The sequence below is a fragment of the Gallinula chloropus genome (assembly GCF_964237585.1).
Source record: "Gallinula chloropus genome assembly, chromosome: 12".
NCBI classification, from domain to species: Eukaryota; Metazoa; Chordata; class Aves; order Gruiformes; family Rallidae; genus Gallinula; species Gallinula chloropus.
In genome coordinates this window covers 2,278,054-2,304,079 of record NC_140097.1, presented here as the reverse complement: position 1 = coordinate 2,304,079, position 26,026 = coordinate 2,278,054, and the positions used below count along the sequence as shown (strand labels likewise).

The 26,026-nt window shown below is 42.1% G+C and overlaps 1 protein-coding gene across 2 annotated transcripts; it reads right to left on the bottom strand.

Annotated features, from left to right (window-relative positions):
- Positions 1-563: 563 nt before the first annotated feature.
- Positions 564-20,866, bottom strand: CRBN (cereblon; the record flags this gene model as incomplete). 2 transcript variants are annotated; one of them, XM_084269432.1, is made up of 11 exons in its annotated part: positions 564-1,147; positions 3,310-3,441; positions 4,916-4,980; positions 6,791-6,906; positions 8,519-8,603; positions 9,312-9,374; positions 12,393-12,555; positions 15,884-16,033; positions 16,898-17,100; positions 17,256-17,368; positions 20,800-20,866. In XM_084269432.1, 11 exons carry the CDS (start codon positions 20,864-20,866, stop codon positions 964-966), a joined length of 1,341 nt encoding a protein of 446 aa, XP_084125558.1. In that variant the 3' UTR covers positions 564-963. The 2 variants fall into 2 exon arrangements, with proteins under 2 accessions (XP_084125558.1, XP_084125559.1); XM_084269433.1 differs by having other exon boundaries at positions 17,256-17,365.
- Positions 20,867-26,026: the final 5,160 nt, after the last annotated feature.

Sequence of the window (26,026 nt, the reverse complement as noted above, 5' to 3'; positions counted from 1 at the left end):
ACAGGGAAGTGTGAGAGAAGGAAAAACAGAGATGGTGCCTCCCCATGTCAGAATAAATACCTCCAAAAAAATCTCCACAGCTGGTGTTCAGAGAGTACACCCAGAACCCTGACACGCACGCTGGCAAAGCAACCCTCACAGAAATGGTTTTTGAGAAGTAAATATAAGCACATTCAACAGAAAATGACCATGTACTTTTACATCCTGGGACTGACCTGCATATTTTATATAAATAGTTTGAAAATTAAGACTTCTAAAGTCAAACAGACTAAATGGATGAGCCAAGGTGTGAGGACTGGATCCTTCAGCAGGCATCGTGTAAGGCGGCTGTTGCGGCTGCAGCTATGGCACCGCCACTGACATCACTACTGCAGCACCAGCCAGAAGAGATACTTCAGGCTTGTACTCCCCGTGGTGGTTACTCAGTGAGTAGCTGAGGAACAGCGTGAGCATGAAGTCTGAAGTATTCCACAGAGCTAGAAAGAGGGATTCTCACAAAACCACTTGTAAGAATACTACAGGAATATTTCGCAGGAAGTATCTTACCATCGTACATCTATTGCATAAAATATACTGTTTATTTCTAATTTTAGTGCCCCCCCCATCCCTTCCTTCACTGCCAGCTGACAGCAGTGAACAACATTTTCTGAAGTTGTATCAGGAAGGAGAAAGTTCAGTCTCCAGTCTGTCCGGACAGATCAGATCCATCTCCCAGTGTCTCGCGTCACCTCACCTCCACTCTCCAGCTGTCACTGCAGATTCACCCTTCAGTCCTCAGTGTGTGTCACACAGCAGCGGTGGTGAGGCACACCCAGCCCAAACGCTGCGAGCCCGCCTGCCTGGTGGGTTTGGGGGTGGGGGGTTCTTGGGTTTCTCGAGTTTAATAAGCATCAGAAGCAGAACGGAGCAGACGCGGTTCAGAGCCAGACTGCTGCCTGTTCATCTCCAGAGCAGCTTGTCAGATTACAGGCAGAGTAACGGTGACCTGTCGTGGCCTGAGTCTTCCTCTGCTTCTGGGATCCGAGGCAGCAGAGCAGACCGTGTCAGTCCCCAGAATTTCTGGGGTGACATATCCTTTTTGGTAGCTGTGAACTTCCATCCCATATGGTTCCCACAGATCCTGCACTGGGCTATAGTCCAGGCATACCTACCAAAACCAAAACAGATTGTCACTAAACCTGTAAGGAAAACACAGCTTAAAACCCCTGGATCACAGCTCACTGCTCAGGTAAGAAGGGGATACTAGTCCCAAGCTAAATTTTCAAAGAATCTTCTGGAATCAAGGTGCCCCGTTCCCAACTAAGCAATCAGCCTTTGGGTAGAGAAAGCACCTAAAGAATTTTATTAGCAGAACATTTCAAAAGTATGATGAAATGCTGTGTGTCTTAAAAAACAGCCAGAAAATGGTTCTCAGAGTAAGTTACTTAGCAGAAATAAAAGTGATTTTTGCTCTACTCTTAGATTAACAGGGAACTGCAGTTTCCAGAGCAGCAGAGCTTTTTTTAACAGCCTTAAAAGGTAGAACATGAATATTTCAAAACCCTCATAGCAGGAAAGAGCTGAGAAAACACATAAGGATGAGGAAAAATTAACTCCAGATATTATAAGCCACAAGGTTTCTTCAGGGAGTCTGAAACCATGCATGACTTGTGGCAGATGCACCACAGACCTTCCAAGACATTAATCAGCTCTAGGTGATAATCCAGAAAAAAACCCTAAACACAAGTCAGCACTAGAAAATGGCAGAGTAGATGTGTCCACACACAAGTCATGAACTCTGGACTGGCTACAAATACAGCAACACAGTGTTTTATACTGGTTTAGAAGAGAATGTGATAGCCAAAAGGGACACAAGATGGGTGATGGGCACCTCACACTATGGTGCAGAATGGACCACACAGAGAAGTGACGTGGTGATAATGTATCTAAAGAACATTTTTGTGAAGCTAAAATTCAAACAGAGTTTGACATTTCAGCTATTTTAAGAGTCAAATATTCAAGGTTTTAAATAAGTGCCTGAAGCATGCTTATCCAGCCACAAAAGTTAAGTTTAAACTACCAGAGATACAAGACCCTTCATTATCAAGCAAACTTCTACAGCTGAATAGTTAATTCTGCTGCTGTTTTGGAGAGCAAAACTAATAAATAATCACAACTAATTGGGTTCATACAATGTTGGTAATTTTAAAATAAATGCAACTTTCAGTTTTTAGATGTAAAAAGTATTTTGGTGCAATAACTGCATTTATGTATTGTGCTTTCCATTTGCCCTTTATTTACTTTATGATCAAAGAAAGCTGCTTTGTGGTGTGTACAAACTGTTCACAAAGAAATTCCCAATCCGTAACCTGCTCATAGTTCTCAGATGCTGGGCAAGTTTTAAAGATCTTGAGAATTCCACATAGTAAAAAATTCCAGAGAAACTCTGAAAGCATTCTATCTATCTGATTTTTTAATTTTATTCTGTATTTTGAAAAAGTATAAATTCACATTCCTGCTCTTCCTACGAGCAGTGTCTGTGCACGCTTCAAAAGCTATGTATTTGCTATTCCACAACCACAGGATTACAATTCTAACCCAATTTCTGTAATTTACTAATAAAAGTATCACAGAATCATAGGGGTTGGAAGGGACCTCCAGAACTCATCAGGTTCAACCCCCCTGCCAAAGCAGGGTCCCTAGGACAGGTCACACAGGTCGGTGTCCAGACAGGGCTGGAATCTCTCCAGAGAAGGAGACTCCACACCCCCTGGGCAGCCTGTCCCAGGGCTCCCTCACCCTCACTGGGAAGAAGTTCTTCCCCAGATTGGTGGGGAACTCCCTGTGCTCCAACTTGCAGCCACTGCCCCTTGTCCTGTCTCCACAGACACTGAAAAGGGGCTGCCCATTTCCCCTGCATCCCATCCTTAAGATATTTATAAACATTAATAAGGTCCCCCCTTAGTCATCTTTTCTCCAGGCTGAACAGCCCCAGCTCACTCAGCCTTTCCTCACAGGGGAGATGCTCCAGGCCCTTCATCATCTCCATAGCCTCCTCTGGACTCTCTCCAGGAGATCCCTGTCTGTTTTATCCCAGGGAGCCCAGAACTGGACACAACACTCCAGGTGGGGCCTGACCAGGGCAGAGCAGAGGGGGAGGATCCCCTCCTTCAACCTGCTGGCCACACTCCTCCTGATGCCCCCCAGGATCCCACTGGCTCTCTCAGCCCCCAGGGCACATTGCTGGCTCATGGCCACCCTGTCATCTACCAGAACCCCTAGGTCCTTCTCCACAGAGTTCTCCAAAAAGCTGTTTTAAAGTGTTATTACCCAGGAAACCAGCTGTGCTCTGTGGATGGTCGTCCGCTGAGGTTGAGATTGCAGGCTTTATATACAGTGAGGGTTTCATGGATGTACCCGTGAGGATTCACGTACGCTGCCATGGGTCCACACAGGGATAAACTGCAACAGACAGTGAGCAATTTGGTCAGAGTTCAAGGAAGAAACAAAACCCAAGGGCAGTCAGACACGAACAGAAGAAAAAACATGCTTAAATAGCTTTCCATAGCAAAAGGACCACTTTAGGCTGTATAAAAAAAAAAAGCACCTTTAATTATATTACTGAAAACTGGAAGAAAATACCCACTGATGCCAAATATCACTGTCAAGTTTTCTTGTAACTGCAGAAATTTAAACTCCCAGTGTTATGGATCAGATGCATTTTCCTCACTAAGTCCCTCCTTCAGAAAAGGTTTTTAAAAGATATTTTTGCATGTAAAGATTAAAATACGTTTTGCTTTCAGATGAACCTCACCCAGTGGACAAGTCACTCTGAGGACAGCTGATGGGATGATGCTATGGAAACTACCTCAATTTAAGGCAGTTATTAATCTTTCCCTCACAAACCTAAAGCTCAGTATATATATAAAAAAGAAGTATGATAGACTCATAATTTTACTTGCTGCTGTTGAATAGCAATTTCCAATAAGCTAAGTAAGATCTACACTGCTACTCTTCAATCTAGAAGCAAGCAGAAACATCCATTACACTACATTCTCCTCATTCTTCTGCTGAAGTACATTGTATCCACACAGCAGCAACTGTGGGTTCTGGAAACCATAATTTGATTAGAAGATAAGAAATTGCTTCTAATTATGACGTCAGCTTCTTACCACACTGATAAAGGAAAACTGTGGGGTGTCTCACTTTGTTAAACCAAGACATCTGCCAAGCTTCACATTATCATAGCTGATGGACAGGTATTAGTTATTCAAGATTAAAATAGGGACAAGGCTGCCAAATGCAGCAATTTGGAAAATTTATAGTCTTATTGCTGAACATGGAAGATACTGTATAGTTCAAATATATAATGGGAACACACTGTCTAGTGCAGTTGTTCCACTATATGTTCTTAAAATGAAAAAGGAATCACAATGCTCAATGACATCAATAGGAAATTCCCTTCTATCATGTCCTGGGAGCCTGCCTATACCACACAAGCAGCACACTTCAAGCTGTTGCTGAAGCTTGCTGACATACAGAAGTCGGGATGAGGTGTTGCAAACTTAAATTTTTGTCCTTTTATTTCTGAATAAAGTTCAGGAGATCCCCAATTTCAAAACTAACACGTCTGCATTTCAAACCTCAGCGTGCAGAATTCTTCAGCAGCAAGGTGCTGCACTCGGTGACATAACACAGCACTTCACACTAGCTTCTGCTACAAAGCCCATGGTGATGTTTGGATTTACTAACTTCTTACTAGAAAAAAGCTCAAGTAGCCTGTTTTGGTTTATGAAGAAAATCCCCTATAAATATTTATTTACACCTTGCGAGAGCTGTGGAGAACATGATAGTTATAAGACATAACCTCACTTCATCTGTCTTGTTGTTCTGACCTGATAGAGAACCTCCCAAAGATTAAAAGCCATAAACTCACCTGAATATTTCATTCTTGGTAGTTATTTCTGTGTCTTGGCATTGCTTACAGCAAAGGGATGTACACTTGAAAAGGAAAACAAAGAAGGTAATTTCATTCATTCTCACACACTTGTTGGCACAGTGACAGACAATAAAAATCTCTCCCCCTTTCATAACAGACTTTCTACCAATTCTTTTGTTTATCTGGGCAGCAGTCCCTGACATCATGTCTATCAAAGGGTACAAAATTTCCTCTGTAGTTTACTTAGTTATGGTAAACATTCATTGTTATCTAAATGACAAAACACAGTTGTAATGTATTTTTTCCATCCCCAAATCCACACAGAGAAGAGGATATGACTACACAGTGATAATAAATGAGTCATCCTTCCAAGGTCTTTAAAACCTAATTCAGATAAAAGCCTCTGCTGTTCAAAGATTCAACAGGGAAAAGGGACGCAAGTACAAATGCAACCACTAAGTTTTCATAACATTTCCCAACCCCTTAGATCAGTGTTTTTCATTTCCTCAAGAAAAATATGTAAAATAGAATAATGTTATAATCTTTAAGAGAAATATCAATACAACCCTTAAGATTTCTAGAAAGTGGAACAAAACAATTTACCTATGTATCAGAATATGTTTTGAGTTTCTGAGTCAGAAAAGACAATAAAATTCATCAGAACACAGAGCCTTGCACAAGAAGCTGTCCAGTTTTGTCTCAGAAACTGCAAGAGATGTTTTCTGTCTCCTTTTCTCTACATGCTCCCTTTCAGATTTTTGGTGCATGAACTCTGGCAAGAGGAATGGTATTACAATGACACCCTGCTTTCTCTTTTCCCCAAAACAGGCAGTACTTTTCAGGCAAACAGGCAAAATTTCCACTGCTCTATATCCAGCAGCTAAGCCCTTCACTGACCAGGGTTACACTATACTAACTTTTCAGACAGTATTCTGCTGTCTCCAGCAAGCTTACAACCAGCAAGGTGAGGGTCAATCAGGGTGTAGGTAGCTCTTCTTTCTGATATGAATGTATTAAAAAGCTGTTAATTTTTCTCCCCATTCAAAAAGTGAATAGTAAATATTCCAGCTACCACTATCAAACCCACAGGCAAGGTTACTCTTAACTTGAATTTATACCAATGGCTTTTCCAGAGCACAGTCATGTGAACTGCTATTGGAGATGCTGCAAATGCTGCTCCCAGAACAGCTGGATTCAATGTGAGGTTGATTTGATTGATGCTTAGCTGCTTTATCAGTTACTATAAGAATATAAAACTTGTATTATGTAAGAGATGTACTATGTAAAAAACCCCAACAAAGCACCACTTTAATGTCCTATATCTACACCGTGCCACAGCCATGGCAGGGAGAGGGAGGGAAGATGAGTTTCTGGACATCTTACAAAGGCACTGCCTAACAAGGTGATAGATGTCTTCTGCAAAAATCCATTCAGCCCAGTGCTTAGACTTTTACTTAATACTAGGAAGATTTATCTTCTGTTACAAAAATCCACAAGTTCTGATGGCAGAATGTTACTTGATTGCAGTGTATTATACTGTCAATATGGGATTATGATGTTCATAAGATGGTTATGAGCAACACTGGACTTCTAGCACCATCTCTTGGCTAAAAAAGTGCTGTGAGGTGTTGATATATGATTTCTAACAAAGGCAAATAGTATTATAGGTTTCTCCCTCACTGCCAAACATGAAGTATTGAGAGAGCGTTTTCTTTCTTAAGCAAACTTCCAAAGGTGAGAGAAGAGATGAAAGAGCACCCAAATCATTCTCTAGAAGTGTAATTCGGGTATTTCATACACTTGTGTTAGTTTATAACATGCACTCCTTTTATTTTTGGTGAGAACAACTTAATGACAAGAAAAAATACTCACCTTGTTCATAATATCCAACTCACAGCGGAGCCGCTGAACAGCGCTGCCTATCTTAAGCAACTGTATACGCAACGCATCATCAATGGGCAGGCAAGCAGCAACTCTGTAAGAAAAATCTAGAAATGAGAAAGTACCAGGCCTGTTAGAATTCAAGAGAGAATTAAAACCTCCTACTTCTACTCAGGTACAGACAGAGTGCTGAAACTCTGGTTTATAACAGACTTTTAGAGGTTACCTTGGTACATCCTTCTGCCCTAAGGCTGGATTATGTACAAGTAAAAACTCTATGAAGATCTTTACCTAATCCACACTTAAAGATCATCAGTGATGGGGACTGAATGAACCTGGTAAGGTGATGTAGCCTAAAAGCAGAACACAACCCTGGGGAACTTCCACTTTGACAGTGAATTACTGAGTTTTCCAACCAGCAGTGGTTATCTTTAAGCTTGCACTTCCTCATTTTTTTCATCCAAAAGACAGACACACTTTTATGAGAGAAGGAAAAATAACCCCCCAAACAGACACCTCCTTCATCAATTACAACCAAGCTATGTTACTCACATTTGTACTAAGAAGGTATTCTTTATTATTAGATTGTTAGAAGGGAAAAAAAACCCCACATACAATGGACAGACTCTTCTGGAGGTTTTATCCACATTTGAATGCAGATCAAAATTAGATCAAAAAAGAGTCAACTGATTTTTTTTTTTTTTACTTTTTAAAGTTTTAATATAATAGAAAATTCTCTGGCAGCAACTTTGATGAGGTATTTAAGGCACAAACACAAATGCTATCAGACTGTACTACGGTCATTCTTTAATTTAGCTATCAAAAAGCCTTGCTAAGCTGGAAATCACCCCCTACCTCACAACCTGAGAAAGAATTCAAAAGCTGAAAATTAAAGTCAGAAAAATATTAGTGCACTGTGGATCATGAGAAAAGAAGTGCCAAAACAGTGTTATATTTTTTGTTTGTTTTCAGATTATTTCTTATGCTTCTTGTGTATGGTTCTCTAAGGAGCACTCTGGGCACAGCAGACGGGAAGAACTTTAAACCATCACTTTAGGCAAATAAAAAGTTCCACTGACATCAAAATTATTAAGTCCAGACGGGTATTTGGTGCTTAACTGACTTTAATTGAAAGCTGCAGTTTGGACTTTCCCTTTATTAGGTATCTGAGAGTCTACACAGGAAAGAATGTTTTTCCCTTTAGAAAGGATTGAACTGAAATTTCCTTCTTATTACATCTTACAGACACACAGAAAAGAGACTTGTTCACCAGGGCATAACTCCAATGCCTGCTAAGGCATGAAATCTGATCCCAGCTTTTCTGCAATTCAATTCCTGGTGCTATTGTCCCTCATGTCTGATAAGAGGTAATAAGTAAGAACAAAGAGATAATATATTCTAACACTCAGTCTTACATACAAATGATAATAAAAAAATCTAATATGCTTTTGGCTCTGGTTTTCTTGCAAAATGTTTAGATCACATTCCTCCTGCCCCAGAGCAGGAGTTCCATTTCTTTTACTGAACATGCTTCCACACAGCTGAAGGATGATTATGTCTTTAAAAGCTCTATCACCCTTTTGTCAAAGTCAGTCATCAAAATGCATTGGAAACTGAAGCGAGGGATGGGCTGCCAGTAAAAAGGTCATTATCTAAGGGGTTTTTTTCTGAAGAAATGAAAAAAATATAAAATTGAACTCAAACTAAACATCATCATACCTACTGGGTTGGTTGGAAGAGATTCATCTTTAAGATTTTCATCCCATTCGTGTAGCTGCCTCTTGACTCTTTCCATCAAGGTTTCCTTTTGTTAGAAGAAAAGCCTAATTTAAATACATAGGTATTTCTGTTTTCTTAGGAAAAAAAAGGAAGCAAAACGTAGAGTAAGGTATTTTCCCTAAGTGGACATAAGCTTTTCAGACTTATTAAATACAGACTCTTTTTGCACCTACATATTTTAAACTGAGAGCAAAATAGGGATGGGAAATGGGCCAAAATGAGCCAAGGGGCCAAGGTGGTTCCAACTCTCATTTGAGATAAGGAGAGAACCGTCCAAATTCTGGCGCTGTACAAATGAGATGAGGTCAAGCCTCCTCCCTATTTCTGCCTCTCTCACACCAAAGACTTTATGTACTAACATACCTATGTATATAAATAAATACATACCTTTTAAAGAGTAAACTAACTGCAACAGAAAAGACTATTCAGCACCCTGGTGGTTAGGACACTTGCCTGCAGCATGTGGGATGGAGGATCAAGTTTTTGCTCCAAGACAAGACAGCAGGAACCTGAACTGCTGTTATCCACCCCAGACACATGCTCTGGCATGAGGGAAGAACCACACTGAGGGGGAAGCCCTTCCTGCTCTTAACAGCAAACTGAGGACTATACACTTCTCTTAAGCCTAACTTATGAACCAACAAAGCTAAAGCTTTTCCATTATCCAATAAGTAGATATTAAAATATACAAAAGTAATTATAGAATATTTGGTAATGAATCATGTGAACTTACAGCATCATAGAGAGAGTAGAGCCAGGGAGGCCAAGACGTCAAACTTGCACAGTGGAACTTCCTCTACAACCAAAACCACACACATTTATTCTTTAACATTAGCAGATCTTAGGGACAGTTCTTAAACAACTAAAGCAGAGAAAATAAACCAAAGTATTTAAAGATACAACAAATGATCACCAGCAGGACCAGTACTTCAATGTGAAGGTTCTAAACCACTTCTCAAACGCACTGAGAGCTCAGACTTCAGTACAAGACAGATGGTACATGGATTTCCTCAGAAAACTCATCTCAGCATTAAAAGCATTCCTGATGTTCAGTACTAAGAAATAATTCCTTTCAAAAGACCATCTGAAATTTAGGCAGTTCAAAAAAATGAAGGACTTTTAGATAGTGCATCTGTCCCAAAGTCTCTCCATCAATCACAGCTACTTGAGCAACCACAGCAAACCACTATGTAAAGTGAAGAAACTACTCATAGCAATTTAAGTAAGATGAAAGGAGGAGATTAATGGGTTGTATCAGCTATTTTAAGCTGACATATAAAAATTCAAAGGATACATGATGATATTTTTTAAATGTAAAATTAGTTTGTTAAAAATGTAACTCAAACTACCAACACACAAGTCAGCTGTTCCAGAGAATGCTTTCTTACAGCAGAGCAAACACTGATTAAGAAAACTTGGATAGTCTTCATCTTTAATCACCTGTTGCTACCCTCTTGCATCCTGGTACCTATTTTTGTGCTTACTGAACATCAAATACGTGTACCAGCCTACTGAAAGTCTATTAAACAGCTTTATTATAACGACCCCAAGTCAGTGAACAAAGTATTGTAGTGTACCCATCTAATGACATCCTGCAAAGAAAAATTTGAAAACTCAGGCCCAGATTCAGCACAGAATAAGAAACAAACGTGGAGGAGAAGAAAAGCATTTTTAAATCCCCCTGAAGGTCCCATAGCTATTTTTACTGAAGGGTATTCTTCCAAAATACAAATTTCACTAATAGGAGGGGCCCACGCAGCTGTATCCTACTTCACTGTGAACACTACTAACACATTCACTTCAGCTGTGTACAGTAACACCTACACAACAATACAGAACAGATATGGAGGAACAAAATATGAATGGCCACAAATATCACCTCTAAAAGAAAAGATCTTCAGCCTGTATATAGCCTGTGCTTACCAGCAGACAAGAAAGCCAAGATGGTAACTGAACTTCCTTGACTTCCTTCTGGGCTGGTTAACTCATGGATGAACCTGTTCAAGAACTCTGAGAATCAATAGCTTTTTGTTATTAATGATTTTTTGTTGGGTTTTTTGCTACAGAGTTCAAAACCTCTGAAGAAAAAGAAATAAAATCCAACCCTTAACTGCATCTGAGAGTGAGGAGAGTTACTAGTATTCTCTATTAATTCCTGGTGGGAGTTCCAAAGATCTCTACAGATATAGAAGACTTCAAGGTCTCTTTCCCTTATGCACCACTGAGTGAAACAGCAGATTAAATAAATAATAAATCAAAAAGCTGCAATTTTAGTTATTTTTTTCAGGAGCATCAGGTTCCCTCTTTTCACCACATCCTCTCCTACCAACCTCAGCACTAACTCTTGCCCTGATAACCTTACCATGCATACCTGTCCACTGCTAATGACAGCCTTTGACAAGCCTGACAACGAGCCAGGTTTGCACTGGAAAGGCTTTTGCTGCTGCAACTATGTTGGTACGAGCCCTAGCATGGTGCTTATTATGGGAAATGTCATTTATTCCAGCTAACTTATCCTTTTGATAGTATGCTGTATTTCAGACTCCTGAAGGAAAACGCTGCACACAGGTAAAAGTGCACATTCACCTGTACAAATGCATCTTTTAGCACCTTTTAAACAGCACAGCTGTCCCCAGCACAAATCACACCTTACTGTTCTCCTGAGCAATGGGCAGGTTTGTAGCTTAGACCTGGCATCAGCCACTCAGGACTCTTCAAAATTCTGCCCTACCATCTCAGTGTGAATTCCCTCCTGAGTCCAAAGACTGTCACAGCTGCAGTGCTGCAGGAACAGTGTAAGCAAAGGCAGAACTTGTGCCAGTGAAGCAAAAATAGGACAGTAGAACCTAATTCCCTAATGATACCACCAATTTCTTGGCAATGATTATTCCTGCTCTACTCTTTTTTTAAAAATCAGAGTCAAGTAAACAAAATTCTAGAAGCTTTCCAAAGAAGTGTAAAGTCTGCATACTGACCTAAAAGAAATCTAGAAAATAAAATGGGCTTTTTCTTTAAAATCAGTCAAGTAAATAGAATTCTAGAAGCTTTCTAAAGAAGTTTAAATTCTGCATACTTATTAAAAAATCTAGAAAATAAAATGGGTAGAACCACAGAACTACCAGTTCAACTGCTTAGCTATTAGTGGAAAAATGGTGCTTTTACAAACAACTATGTCAACATATGTAGAGTGCATGTAAAAAATAGATTCCTATGACCCTCTCCTACCCTGTCAATTTTAGTACTGCAATAAAATTTAAGAGTTTCTAAATCCATTACCTATTAACTATCACCTAAGTTAAATCTGTTGAACAACTACTAATGAATAGAAAACAGAGCTAGAAATACATATGCAACTGGCCATAGTAAGTAGACTGTATAGAAGCATCGTGATATGACAAAGGTAACAACTAACCACAAAAACAACCAAGAACTTCAGACATGTTATATAAAAACTTTACAAAATCAAAGTGCAGCAAAAAGCATGCTCAAGACCATCCACTACAGGCACTGAAGTTAATCTTTATCCAAGCCAGGTTTTTAAGCAAAATTAGCAAATGGAATTGTGATTCCAAAAAACTTCAGATATCACAGGTCTTCTCTTTAGAGAACTCCTAACACAAAGTGTGAAATGTGTTGCTCCCCACTGTTGGTGGCTGCTGAACAACCACACAAGACGAAAGCAGGAGGTTGGCACCTAGCCCCCCAGTTGTGCATCCTCCTCTACAGGTGAAGAGATGGAATTTTTTTAATTGACTTTCCCAAAATACCACAAAAAAAAAATTAAAGACAAACAGCACCACAACTAGCTGCTAACCTTCTGGTACTTCTGCCACCACTGATGGATGGCTCGGTCCTGCCAGGCTGTGGGCTTTGAAGAAGGGAAGATGTGGCGCCGGCTGAGGGACTGCAGCTGCACTGCGGACATGGTGGAGGGCAGCACACGCTCAGGCAGGATCTGCACTTTAGCCTGCTGGATTCTGATGAAGGGAAGAAGTAAAAGATGAGATACACACACATCTACAAGAATTTTACAGAAGAAAAATGTCAATGCTTACAAAAACACAGGCCTGGCTAATAGATCCAGTCACTACAGAGCACTACAGAATTTAAGCAGCAACCCACTTCATGAGATTTTTAAAGCTGTGCTGCATAAATCAAATTACCTTAGGGAACACAGAGCATATCTGAGCCAGATATGAGCAAAACACATACTACTCTAGAACACAGATTCTTTCAGGTATGTGGCTAAATTATTAAAGCCACTGTGCTGACTGGACTTTACCTAAAGTGAATACTGAAGCAAACTCTTTATTTTCCTTTTAAAAACAGAATTCATTTTTCCAACTATTTTGTGTACTCGTACACAGAACTCTACAGAGTTTACTGGTTTAGCTTTTACAGCTAAGTTTCTCTGCTGATCCCACTTCCCCACCCCATTAGTTACCTTTTCTATGGGAACCAATGGGCTGGCCTTGTATTTTAGAGTGTTAGATACATGTTGGGATAGTGCTGAACAGAACTGAAGACAGATTGGCAGTGAATATTCTACTCAGAATATTAACAGCAGAATAATCTACTGCCTCAGCATCGTATTTTTAGGTTTTTGTCTCTTCAAGGTCGTTCTGGTCTAAGCTATTAGTTAGCTATTACATATCAAACGCTCAGGAAGCTCAGCTGAAATGCTGTTTGCTATCTTCACCCCACAAAAGCTTATGTGCTCAGCTAGAGTTCGGTATCAGCAGAAATAGGATATAGACTCTGATCATCTTTTAATATCCCAGCATCCACCACGTCACCCATTCTGCAGAGAGTTTAGCAAAAGTTACGTGGCTACTAAGGATACTGCCTGGCAGGAGGGACTTCACATTTTAAACAGAATCAGAAATCCTGAAATATTAAAATGCAAGGCATTACAAAGTTTCCAGTTTTACTTACAGGGACAAAAGTGAACTCTGCTAACTTACTATGAATAACAAAATGGTGTTTTGCCATAAAGCACTTAGTAATCAGAAACCCAAGAACGATGGCAATTTCTTTCTTGTGAAGAAGCTCTGTATTTTTCCCCTCCATCAGAATTTTAGACAGGTAATGCTCATTTCTTTTGTTAGTTGCCTCAAATACATGAAAATTAAGAACATTTTCATTGAGATCATATTTTGTTTGTGCAGATGGAATATTATCCTTCTGTCCCATTCCCTTCTGATGCCCCTCTGATGTACAGACAAAAGCAGCAGGAAGCTGCCATGCTACCAGGCTCAGTCCCAGAAAGAGTTAGCACATTGGCACAGAGTCAAGAGCATCTCATCACCTGCAAAGAGGACCATTTCCTCAGGATGAGCTGAAGAACAGAGACTCATGCCTCCAAACCACACTGAACAGGAGGTTCCAGTTCACTGATCATTCCCCAAACCTCTAAGATGTGCAGTACTTCAAATAAAGGAGTGACTCCATATAGTTCAAACCATTCCAACAAACCTACAGCTTGCCATGATGAGGGAAAAATAATAATCATCTCACCTCCTTTATTTCATGTATTTAAAACTCACATTTATGAATGAAGCTTGTGAATGTGCTGTGTCAAAGTGATGTCTGCTAGTCAGGAGATATGCAATCATCACAATAAAATGCTTTAACAGCACAACAAAAAAATCACTGTACATCTCCACTGCTTCTGGATACTGAATTCTCAGTACTGATGTTGTTGTTACTGCAGTTGTCCAAGTACTGCCACCTTGTGTTCAAGCAAAGGCTTTTCTGAAGGTGTAAAATTTGGAGTATTATTGGTAACTAAGTGTCAGATAGTGAAAAATAGCAAGTAGCATGTATTCTTAACTTTTTCAGCTGCAGGTCATAAAAGGCTGAGCTCAGATCGTTCCTAGTCCTCTTTCTAAAGTGATGCCACTCTACTGAACAACAGCAGAATGTGGGTGAAGAGCTTTAGGTTTGCAGTAAGTTATTCCATGTGTTGCAGAAATGTTTATATGAACCTCTGTCAGAGTCAATGTTTGGAGCTTGTACCTCTGTACAGTGACGTTGGCAGAGGCTGAGGATGCAATGCAGAGTGATGCCAAGAAAAACTTGAAAGGGACTGAAGACAGCATCCTCTTAACTAAGTGGTAGTGGTTTTAGTCACTTTTAATTACATACCATGGTATTAATTACATACCATGATAAAACTAGCTAGAAGAGGAGCCTCTAACTATCCCAGGTATCTCATCAGAATATAGAAAAGAACAGGACTCGAATATACAAGAGAACACTGTCAAAGCTGATGTCAGGATGCTTGATAAGCACAAGAAAATAACTGTCACCCACTAACAGAAGTGGCACATTTCTGTCAGTGAAGTATCAGTGAACAGTCAGAAAGGAAGTGGTTAAATAAACAAGATTTTGTATTTAAGAAACTGAAAGCAATGGCCTGCTTGTAGTTAGCAAAAAAAGAACCTATTTTCATATTCAGCTATTTATCCAGAGACTTCAGTGTGCTTTTATGTTTTACAAAGGGAAAATGAACAAGAGAAGTGACTTGTTTCTTTGTTATTATTACCAGACTCCAGCCTTCCCCTTTCATGGTCAGCTTCTCATGAAAACCACCACCCCTCTGGGCACAGTTACTGTCCTCTCCATATCTGAATCATGCAGCTGAATCCTTGTACACGCTGCTGAGGCTCAGTAGCTACAGATCACCCCAAGTACAAAACCAGAGAAGCATATTCTTGTTAGCTGTAGTGTCAGAGCCTTGCCTGCAGCCATTCAGAGCCCATCAAGTTATCAAAGTGGAACACATCCAATGCAGACCATCTCTGAAAAAGTCTCCTTTGATGAAAGGAAAGTTACACTTTTTCAAAGGAATGGAATTTGGGAGGCTTTCTGCAAAACAACAGAGGGCACACATGTGGTATTGTGTCCTCTCATGTCACACTTGGTTTTGAAACAGGGATGTGAGAGATTTTGAAAGAAAGCTTTAGAATTTACAATGCAGGAAAATCAACATCATGGCCCTGACTTAATTTGCAGAAACTAAGTCACTCTGACATGTCTTCTCACACACATAAAAATCAAACTACAGGTAGATACTCTTCAGAGAATCCCACTGCAAAGTTAGCAACAACTAAATCACGAGTCTTACCAAACAGGACATGTCAGAAGTCCTTAATAAGCAGAGAAGCAACTGATTCAGCATTTAATATCTATAGTAATTAGCCAATTGTGTGACTGAAAGGGTAGATGCAAGTGGAGTAAAATGTAAGTGTTCAGGTGAAACAAGACTTGTAGTATGTAAAATAAAACACAAAATTTTCTTACCCATCTGACTGGGTTCTTATTTCCAGCACCTTGAACCTCTGTCTTCCTATTGCTTTCACTTTGACCGTTTCAATCCCATACTCCTGCTCTTCTCTGTAGGCATATATTTCTGCTGTGGTTCCAAAATGTGCTTCCCTTTCACGTACATTACTAAAAGTAATGGAATTAGAAAGGTTACCTACCCTCCAAACAGCACTGTTCATTCACATTTCATGAGTCAGTCTGCCTGCGCTGGCTGCACAGGATTAGTCTCATCAAAACAGTAAGTTTGGTAAAATAACTTCAACTGTAATCATTATTTTTACAATTTAAAAGCAATTTCTAATGGTTTTTTTTTGGTTGGGAGTTTTTGCCAGTTGACAGGTTTCATTTCGGGTCTAGCAGTGAAATTCTGGGGATACAGGGATCACCGATCTATTTGCATTTAAAATGCAGATATTGAAAGTATCAAAATTCTTTAACTAAAAATCACTCTTCCCACCTCCTAAATAACTAAACCCCAGTAAACTGGGGGGAAAGGGAGGGAACATTCCCAACTTCTTTTGGCACAGATTGGCCTTTATCTTTTCCACTTTTCTATCACCTCCTGTCTCTCATGTCTGTTGTACAACATTTGTCTGAGCTTGTTCATTTACACACACACCAAGCAAACGCACCTTTACAGCAATACAGCTCTCCAACAAAAAAAAAGAATGTGATTTGCACATTTCAGATCAAGGCTTCTTCTTTAAGCAAGATGGAGCAGTGCATTCAAACACTGCTCAAACAAGAAAAGCAGATCAATGCTTAGTGTTTCTTTAGCCAACCATGTGGCTCTGTCACCCAGCTACCCAATATAACAGGAAAACCTCATTATGGATCAGAAGACAATTTTTGTAAAGAAAAATTCAAGCCATAACTTCTGCTATTCACCACAGAACTGATGCAACCATCTGCTTTCAACCTAATAATCCAAAGAGACTGTGCTAGAAACACATGCTGTGTACCACCCATGAACCCACGTGTGCATTTTACCTGTAAGCAAGAACGGCAAAGGTTCTGTCTTTCTGAATTAAATTCCGCACCATGCTAACCTCTTGAGGGTGGAACAGCTGAAGGGGCAACGTCTGTCCTGGGATCAACATCACCATCACGTGTGGCAACACTGGAATCACCTGACAGCTGTCATCATCATGCACTGTTCTGCCATGGAACTCCTCCATATCAGAACCTAGATACTGGAAATGAGAGTAGTATGAAAGGGTTTGGTTATTTACAAGGGTAAAATAAAATCCCTGTGTGTCTCTGGTTTAAGGATATTACAACAGAATCACAAACAAACAAACAAAACTTCCTCAAGACACATTTAATGGACAACATGTAAAGAACATACCACATGTGATGTTGGCAAACTGGTATCAAAGTTAATGACGTTTGGCTTTTCAGCTTCTTTATTATCTTGATCTTCAACTTCCATTTCATTGTCATCCTCTTCCTCGCTTTCTGCTAAGAGGCACATACAGAACATCATATAGAAATCAACCAGCAAAGACTAAGATACTGCAAACCCCCAGAGAACCCCAGAAATGCACTCAATATTCTACAGGCTTTCATGGGGAAGGAACTTTGGTATTTGTAAACTTGTTAGAAATACTTTTCTTGCTGTCACAGCGAAATAACCATTCTATAGAAGGGGTCAAAGGCTGGCAATTTATTTTTTAAAAGCTGAAGAACAAGTTTTCCTGGAAGAAAATAATAAATTCTGTTAGCTCAGGTTTTCCCTGCTGTAGCAAGCCCTTATCTCAATTGTAAACGTCTTCTGCCCGCACACCAAGATGCCAGATAACTTAATTTCTGTAAGATGCTGAATGCAGCATCTGAAGTAGCACAAACCTGAACAATAGAACTGCACACATCAAGTGAGTGAAGAAGTAATCAGAATGAAGCTCTATATTCATGCAAAGACTCTTGCTGGTAGTTTAGACAATTTCACTGCTGTCAGCCTCTCCTGCCTGTATACCAAACACACACACACAAACCCAGCAAACTACTCAGGAAGCAAATAATATGACTCTGAAAATGATTTCTGGTACAAAATAGTGTTTAGAAATTACTACTTTCTTCCCACTTCTCAGTTCCAGGTGTCAATCCTGTAATTCCTTTCAGACAAGAGGACAGTTGAATTATCAGTGTTTTGTTTTGGAAGCATAAATAGTGCAATTACCTGCAGAAAACCTGTATAGATGCTTTAAAATTAATTCTAAAACATGGTGAAGATAAAAAAACCCCACATGCCTCTCTCTCAAAACGCTGGTTTCACTGGCTGGTCTGTGGCTTGTCATACAATGCCTGTCTGCAAATACCCAAAACAAATGCAATGCAATTATCCCACTTCTCTAACTGTATTACCTGATCCTACTTCCTTTAACACAAACAGTATTTATACACCATGCTATATTGAAAATGGATGTTACCATAAACTTTGTAAACCAATCTGTAGGATTTTTTACACCGATAGTTACTGGGTAATGGATAATCCCAATTAAATGTGCTGGAAAACATCATTTAGATCTTGAAAGCCATTACAGTACAATACAGGCAGAAAAAAATCTCTTTACAATAATCTAGTTGCCCACCTTTGCAACTGGTATTTTACTAAGAAATAATCCTCAGCTGGAAACTTAACAGGTGATGGTCTTATCCAAATGGTTTTGTAGGCAAACCTTACAAAAGGAAGATGCTCCAGAAGAAAGGAGTCTTCCTTCAGAAATGGGAACACCACGACCCTCCTTCTCTGAGATCTTACTGTTTCTGAGAGTGGGAGGACAGAAGAACAATGAAGACACTATAAGCTGGTTTTGAAGAATGTTTTACTTCACTGCTTGGCCTCCAGACACATTTGTTAAGTTTATTTTTTAAAAAAAAAATATTTAAGCTATGGTCTTCTGTTTTACCTTTTTTTCCCTTAAAAATAAATATTGCATAGTTTATAGAAGCTTCTCTATAGAAGGCACAACACACTGATGTTATGGATCCATCCAATATTGTATCTATCTCAACATGAAATGAAGCAGCACAAGAAAAAAGGTTACAGTGTCTCTTTGGTGTTTTGCCTGATTACAGAATCTAAAGCTATAAGGCAGCATCTTCCTACTTACTGTAAAAAATACTCCATTTCTGTAAGACATTTCTCTTCCATTAGATTCAGTTAGAAACCCTAACCATCAGCAACTGCAAAATGTTTAAGATCCTAGAATTACAAAATCACAGAATGGTCTGGGTTGGGTGCAAAACTGTCAGCATTTTGCTTAACTCAATGGAGGGAAAGAGTTGGAAGTTTTTCCTTGTGTTTGGGGCACCAGTGCAGTGCCAGGGGGGGAGCTGACTTCATCAAGCTCATATTCTGGTTTGTAATCACTCCCATCCAGTCACATTAGCAGTTTTAACGGCCTTTTGGAGAGAGGCTGTTGCAGTTGGTTTTCTGAACACAAAAGGCATTAAGAGCAGTTGATTAGAAAGGCCTGTGCCCTGCAAACTTTTGCTGGTTCTTGCCAAAAAACGCAGGCTGGCTGCGGTGTGGTGGTGGCAGGGAGGAACGATGACTCATTTCACTGCAGCAGCACCATGCGAACGGCGACAAAGCACCACAGTCCTCACTCTCCTCCTCGACCACGCTACAGGAACAGCAGGCAGAAGGGAAAAGAAACTGCACCTTTTACACCTTAGCTATATATAATTTCCAGTGATTTTTTTTTTAAACTTGAAGATTAACAGCCCTCCAGTGCAAGCACAAGGGAAATGCGAGTCACAGAGGTACACGGCATGACACGGCACTGCACGTCACCGCAGGCCAGGCATCCCCAGGTGCTCATCCTGGCCCACTAACACTACCGAATCCACTTGAAACACCTCTGTGCAGAAGTGAGGAAACAGGAACCTCATTAAAAACCAACCAACCGAAGAAAAATAAACTCTGTACTTTCCTAAAACACCCAGGAAATATTTCCATATGCCCTTAAACACACAGAGGCATAAAACGCTCCTAGAATTTCCTGCTATAGGAAGCTGCTTTGGCCACTGGCTGCGCTTCTCCACAGGCTTATTCTGTGATGTCTTCTTTCCAGTTTAGCATGAGATGCTGCTGAAACCGTACCATCCTTGGTTAGATTGGGGGCGCTACACGTTAAACCAGAGCACTGTGTGTTATTATGCATTAAGCATCCACACGGGGAATGGTGTCAGAGGACGGACAACTGAGGCTGTTCCACAGACTCCTGCACAGATCCTGCACAAGGCCGGGCAGAGCGTGAAACCCAAGCCTGGGGCCCAGCACCTCCGCCTCCCCGGCTTGCTAACGGCACCAGCGAGCACTGAAATTCAGCGGAACTTTCTAAAACAACCACCGTTTTCCTCGGGCTTTGCCTGGTCTTACAGAGGCGCACGCGTATGGAGTGCTGCACCCGCCCGCTTCGCTGGAAGCCTGACAGCCCCTTTCACCGGGCCGATGGGCCGCTGCCTAAGGCGTAAGGACTGAGGAGCTCGTCTTTATTCCGGGCTCGCTCACCCAGGGCTGAAAGCGCCCGACGTGCCAGCACCGGGGCTGCTGCCGCAGGAAGGCTGCGGCTCCGCCAGCCAGCGCCGCACCGCCCAGCACCTTCCCGAAGGCCGCCCCAGTAACGCCGCCCGGGTTCCCCCGAGTTTCCTTTCCTCCCGCACGGCCCCGCTTCGCCTTCCCCGCTCCCCGTACCGCCGGAGCTCCCACGCAACCTCCCCACGGCCCGGCAGTTCCCTCTCTGCCGCTCTTCTCCCCCCCCCCGATCCCGCCCACGGACCGGGGTCCGGCCCACTGCCCGCCCGCGCCTCACGACCAGCTCGGCGCTTCCTCCCGCACTCAGCCCAGAGCCCCGCCGGCTCCTCCCGCCGGCCGCGGCCATTACCGGGCACCAGCTGTAGGTGGTTCCCCATGTTGTTATGGGGCTCGCCACCTCCCTCCTCGGCGGCCATCGCTGTTTACCCCGAGAGGAGCCTGGGAAGCCGGCAGCGCGGGGGGGGGAGAGGCGGGAGGAGGAGCCCAAGCCGCGGTCGGAGCGAGCCCAGGAGCCGCGGCCTCTAGCGGCGGCGCTGGGGAACCGCTGGGGGAGTGCGGGGGCTGCTGATGGGCCGGGGGGCTGTCGGCTGACCCACCCGAAGCTTTATGCGGTCCCGCCCTGGCTCCCAGCGGGTTTATTTTATGCTGCAGGCCATGAGAAAGGCTTGGCGGAGCGCCGCCGGGAGGGAGAGACCGCCGGGGATACGCGGGGCTGTCCCTCAGCACCGCGCTGAGGTGAAGGCGACCGCGGCGCTGAGGCGACTCAGTGTCCCCAGCGAGGGACAGGCCCTCCGGCCCTGGAGATCCCGGGGCTCGGGGAGGCGGCGAGGAACAGCGGGGACGGGGCCGTGCGTGTCCCTCGGTCCCCGGGTGCCGCCTTTCTTCAGAGAACCCGGCCACGGCTGACCTCGCCAGAGCTTCTCAGGGTGGACACACTAAAGCGCCTCATGCCTGAGCCCCATCTTTGAGTTCTGGGAGTGGGGATGGATGTGTATAAAAATACCTTTGGGGCAAACAGCTTGAAGCAGAAACTGTAAATACAAACGATTAGATATGTACAATCCCAGCAGCGGTTCCCGAGGGAGACCAGATCCTGCTGATGTGAAGGTGGAGCAGAGCCAAAGGAGCTATGCTGGGGCGCAGGAAGGTTGAAGTGACCATCACTGCTCATGGGACAGACCTCAGTGCCTGTTCTAAGCCGGCACCACAGGGCCCGGCTGAGATCTGCAGCTGAGCTCCAGCTCATCCCTGTCACCTCCCCTGTGCCCTGAACCACTGGCACACCACTGCACAAACGCATGGCACAGACTTCCAAGGGACCCTTCTTCAAAGCAGGACTGCTGCCAGGCCGCTGCCTCAGGAAAACATCTGGGCGGTTGGCAAAGGACTTGAGGTGCACCCATGGTTTAATGTCTTCCGGGCTGCCAAACCTCATGTGTGCTGTGTGAGGCCCCTTGCTGGGCCTCACAGGTGCAAAAGTAGCAGATTCCTTTCTTTGAGAATTGAGATTTTAGTAAAAAATACTGTGGTTTGTAGTGGCACTGAAAGGAAAAGGTTGAGCATTGTCAGGTAAAATGGCAAAGGGCTGCCTTGGCGTGAGCTTGGTGTGGCCACCAGAAGCGGTTCGCAGGATGTAAACCCAGTGGGTACACCCAAAAATGTTCCTTCGTTGGGGCTGTCTCCACACTGCCCAACGCCTGTATCTCGATGCTCTATCTCATCAGTTATATGTTACCTTCCCCTTTAACAGAATAAATCAACAGACCAAATGTCATACCATGGCTCTGGGATTTCTCCCTTTCAGCTGAGATGCACGTGTTCTATTGCTGCTGGCATTCGTTGGAGACATACCGATCGCTGAATCCCATACAGTGCTCCCAAGCATTTCCCAGTTCACCAGTGTCTCAGATCTCTGCTGTCTCCTAAAAAAGACCTTTTCCACAGGCAAAATTCTGTCTTTTCTGCTGTTCCCTTTTAAAAGTCCAATTTCAGTTCAGCAGTAAGACTCCTCCTGGGCCAGTGACAGAGTAAACCATCGATTAGCCAGCAAGCAAAATACCTTTTTGAAACTTATTTTCCAAAACTAAAGCGTTTCAGAGAAATACATATTTTAAAGATAAATAGCAACCTAATTTCCTTACCATCCTAGGTAGGAAATTTCAAAATACTCACGCTCTGCACTGAACTGAGTATGTCTTGAGAGCAGCACTCAGTATCACATTTGCCAAACGTGTCACACACATGCCTGTGATGCTACATTAAGCATTTGGAAAAATACAATAATCACTGAAATTATTAAGTTATGATTCTATAACTTTTTCTGCATCATCTCAGTGTTATATACATAACTCCAGAGTATTGTATCTGTTACATACAGCATAATAAAAAAAAATCAAATTTTGTTGTCAGGCTAGATTGCAGTCTGGCAAACTGAAGTATTGACAAAAAAGTATGAGCCACTTCTCCAAACCCTGGGGTTTGATTAAAAACCATTATACTAAATATTTTTGGCTTCTTTTCATATATTAATCTATTTTGATTTCTGTTGGGTTTTTACTTAATTGCTGAGGGTACACCTGAGTCATACTTTTAAGCCTGTTTCTGTAGTCATGAGGGACAGAGTTTAGGTTTTGATGGCTACTGAGATTCTTAAATAATTCATATGACTGAAGGAGCTGGCCTGGTGCTTGTTTGTTGGGTTGTTTTTTTTTTTTGGTGTGGGGTTTTGTTGGGTTTTTTTAAAGAAAAACAATAATCAAGATTGCGAGCATCGGAAACTGTGGGACCAAAACCCAAGAGTTCCCTAGTTCTTATTTTGGATGATACTGTATCTCTTTATAACCTCAACACTGCTAAAAACTATATTTGTGTGCAGCATTTATAATTCTAGCTAGTGTCTTAAAACTAAATCCAACCCCCAAATGGGGCATTAACTCTAATTTAGTCTCTGACTATAAATTACAGACGTTACTCTCCACCAGCCTTTCCTACAGGGGCATAGTGAAGACACTGTGAAGCCTGAGATATGTGACTTCTGTTAGGTTACATGTTACTGCCGGGTTAATTATTAGACATGCTAAGGTATGACTAGTTTTAGGTTTTTAACCTAAACCTGCTCAAAAATACATTTACCATATAAATATTTATGTTTTTATCACAAAAGACAATCTTTAGCTTGGACAGTGGGAGAGTCATTATTCTCACACTCCAATCCATGACATGTCGCATTCCCAAACTCAGACTGGACTCACTGGGAGGCATTTCATGTTCCTCCAGAAGTATTAACCCTGGGTCAGGTTAAAGACAGAAAGCAGCAGGTTGTGGACTGACGAGCAACTGTGTAAATTCCAAGGTATTATATTAAATTTGTCGAGGGCGAGTGTATGTATATCCCGAAGTTAATCTGCTCAGTGCCAATCTGTCTGTGAGTCGCCCAAGTGACTGTAATTTAGATGAAGTCAGAGCACTTCAATGCAATGAGGGGCTTTTTTTCCTCTTTAGCAGCTGTTTATCAAAGATACACACAGCCAGCTGTGGTGAGTTTTCATTTTTATTTTCAGAGGGCCGTCTATAAGAACGTTGATTTAGAAATGAAATCTAAATACCACACTACCAGACCTTGCAGGAATGCCCAAATTCACATTGTCTCTTTTGCATCTTGCAGTTGATGGTTGGCTAACTGCAAAGTTACTGGTGGTCAGAGGATGTTTCAAGAGGAAAAAAACCACGGAAAAGGACAGCAGCTTAAAGGATACTGAGACATAGCAAGGGTTAGGATTTCGTTTGGCATTGCTGGGGGATCATACTTGGGATGGAGAAAACCAAGGCTTAGGGAGCTGGTTCCCTGAGACAAGTACGAAAATTATGGGTGCAGTTCTCAACAAAAGGTCTTTGCAAGCAAACACCAACCTCCCTTCATACATCAGTCCTTCATACACACCAAACTGAATACATGCTCTACCAAAAATGCATCTCTTCCCTCACAAAATACACCAGTCGGCCAGGTCGCTGTTTAACTGCAGTACTTTTCCTCCTATTTTCTCAGCACATGCACTCCTGTGCCCCCTTCCTCACTATCCTCAGAAGGAAAAACTACCTGACTGGTAGAACAAGAGAAGCTAACAGATAAAATCCTCACAGTGTCAAATGCCCAAGCACGTTTACATCCCCCAGCTCTGTCCTATCTCAGCAATAGCTGAGAGAGAAAAAGTTGTCAGAATGTAGAAGCAGCCGATGCACTCCCTCTTCTCCACCTACATACTTGAATTAAGTGGAAAATCAAATTAATTTACTGTATTGCTGGGATAAGAGGCACTAGATGGTGCTGTAACACACACTGCTGCAGATCTTGGTTCTCTGTGAGGATGGGGCAGCTGTGTGGCACTGGCCGCTTTGGGATTTCTATTTTTAGGTGCTTTGCAGTGGAAAAGTTTTATTTCTGACTTAATCGCTTTCAGTTAGGTTTTTGCCTGTTCCTGCAACACGCTGTTTTGACTATTCCTGTTCAAAAAGTAACCTGTACAGTCTAATTAAAATAGGAAAAGTCCTGTCTACGCATGCCATGGAACTTACTACTGCTCCCTTCGTTGCACAGATTAGAAAGACGTACCAGGTAGTGTGGGTATCACCTGCCCACTGATGCACTGAGCATGGCACATTCAGCTGAGTGCAGAACTTCAGTGCAGGGCTTCCAGCTGAAGGCACAGGTTCACACACCCATCAAAATAAGGAAAAAAAAATCCCTCCTTTTAAGTGTAAATCCCCCTTTTTAAGTGTAAAACCAGAAGAGATCCTAAGCTGTCAGCATCACATGTGCCAGTTTATCGAATCTGCCATCCCAAAACTTTCGCATCGTCCGAGTTGCCCATTCCAATATTAAATGTACTCAGAGAGACCATGGACAACAAAGTACCACGATTCCAAAGGCCAAAAAAGCAGTGATGGGCAGGAGAACTACAGTCAAAATAAGCATGGTTGGACAACGCTTGTGAAGTTAGAGCAGCAGATGACTAGTTCCTCATGAAGCAGCTATTCCTTGCTTCAGCTGGCATTCTAGCAGGAACAGGACATACTTATGACTCTTCTTTAATATCTGCTGCCGAGGTCGGGCTAGCGTGACAAATGAGCAGCTCTGAATATGCAAAAGCTTTCAGACAAAGAGCCTATTAGCCAAACATGCCTATTACTATGCGTAGAAGCAAATTCTCTTGCCAGTGAACTCTCGCCAAGCAACAAACTATTTGGCATGTGTGCAAAACCCATATTCAACACTAGTGACAGACAGCACGGCACAGAAAGCAAGTGGGACTATAAACAGAAATTGTGTTGGATAACGAGAATAGAAAGTGAGGAAAAACTCCATTTTGGCAATGGTAGCTGAAGGGCATACCTAGTCACAGAGACCCCGTGTCCTTTAGGTAGCCCTTAGGAGTGTTGCTTTTACATAAATCCGGAGAACCCAGACAGCTTAGAGATGAGTGTACCCTTCTGAGAAAAGGGGCCAAGACCCATTCCTGTGTGACTGCTGCTCTTACAAATAGAGCTGTAAATCAGTGTCGGCGAGAGGCAGCTTTACA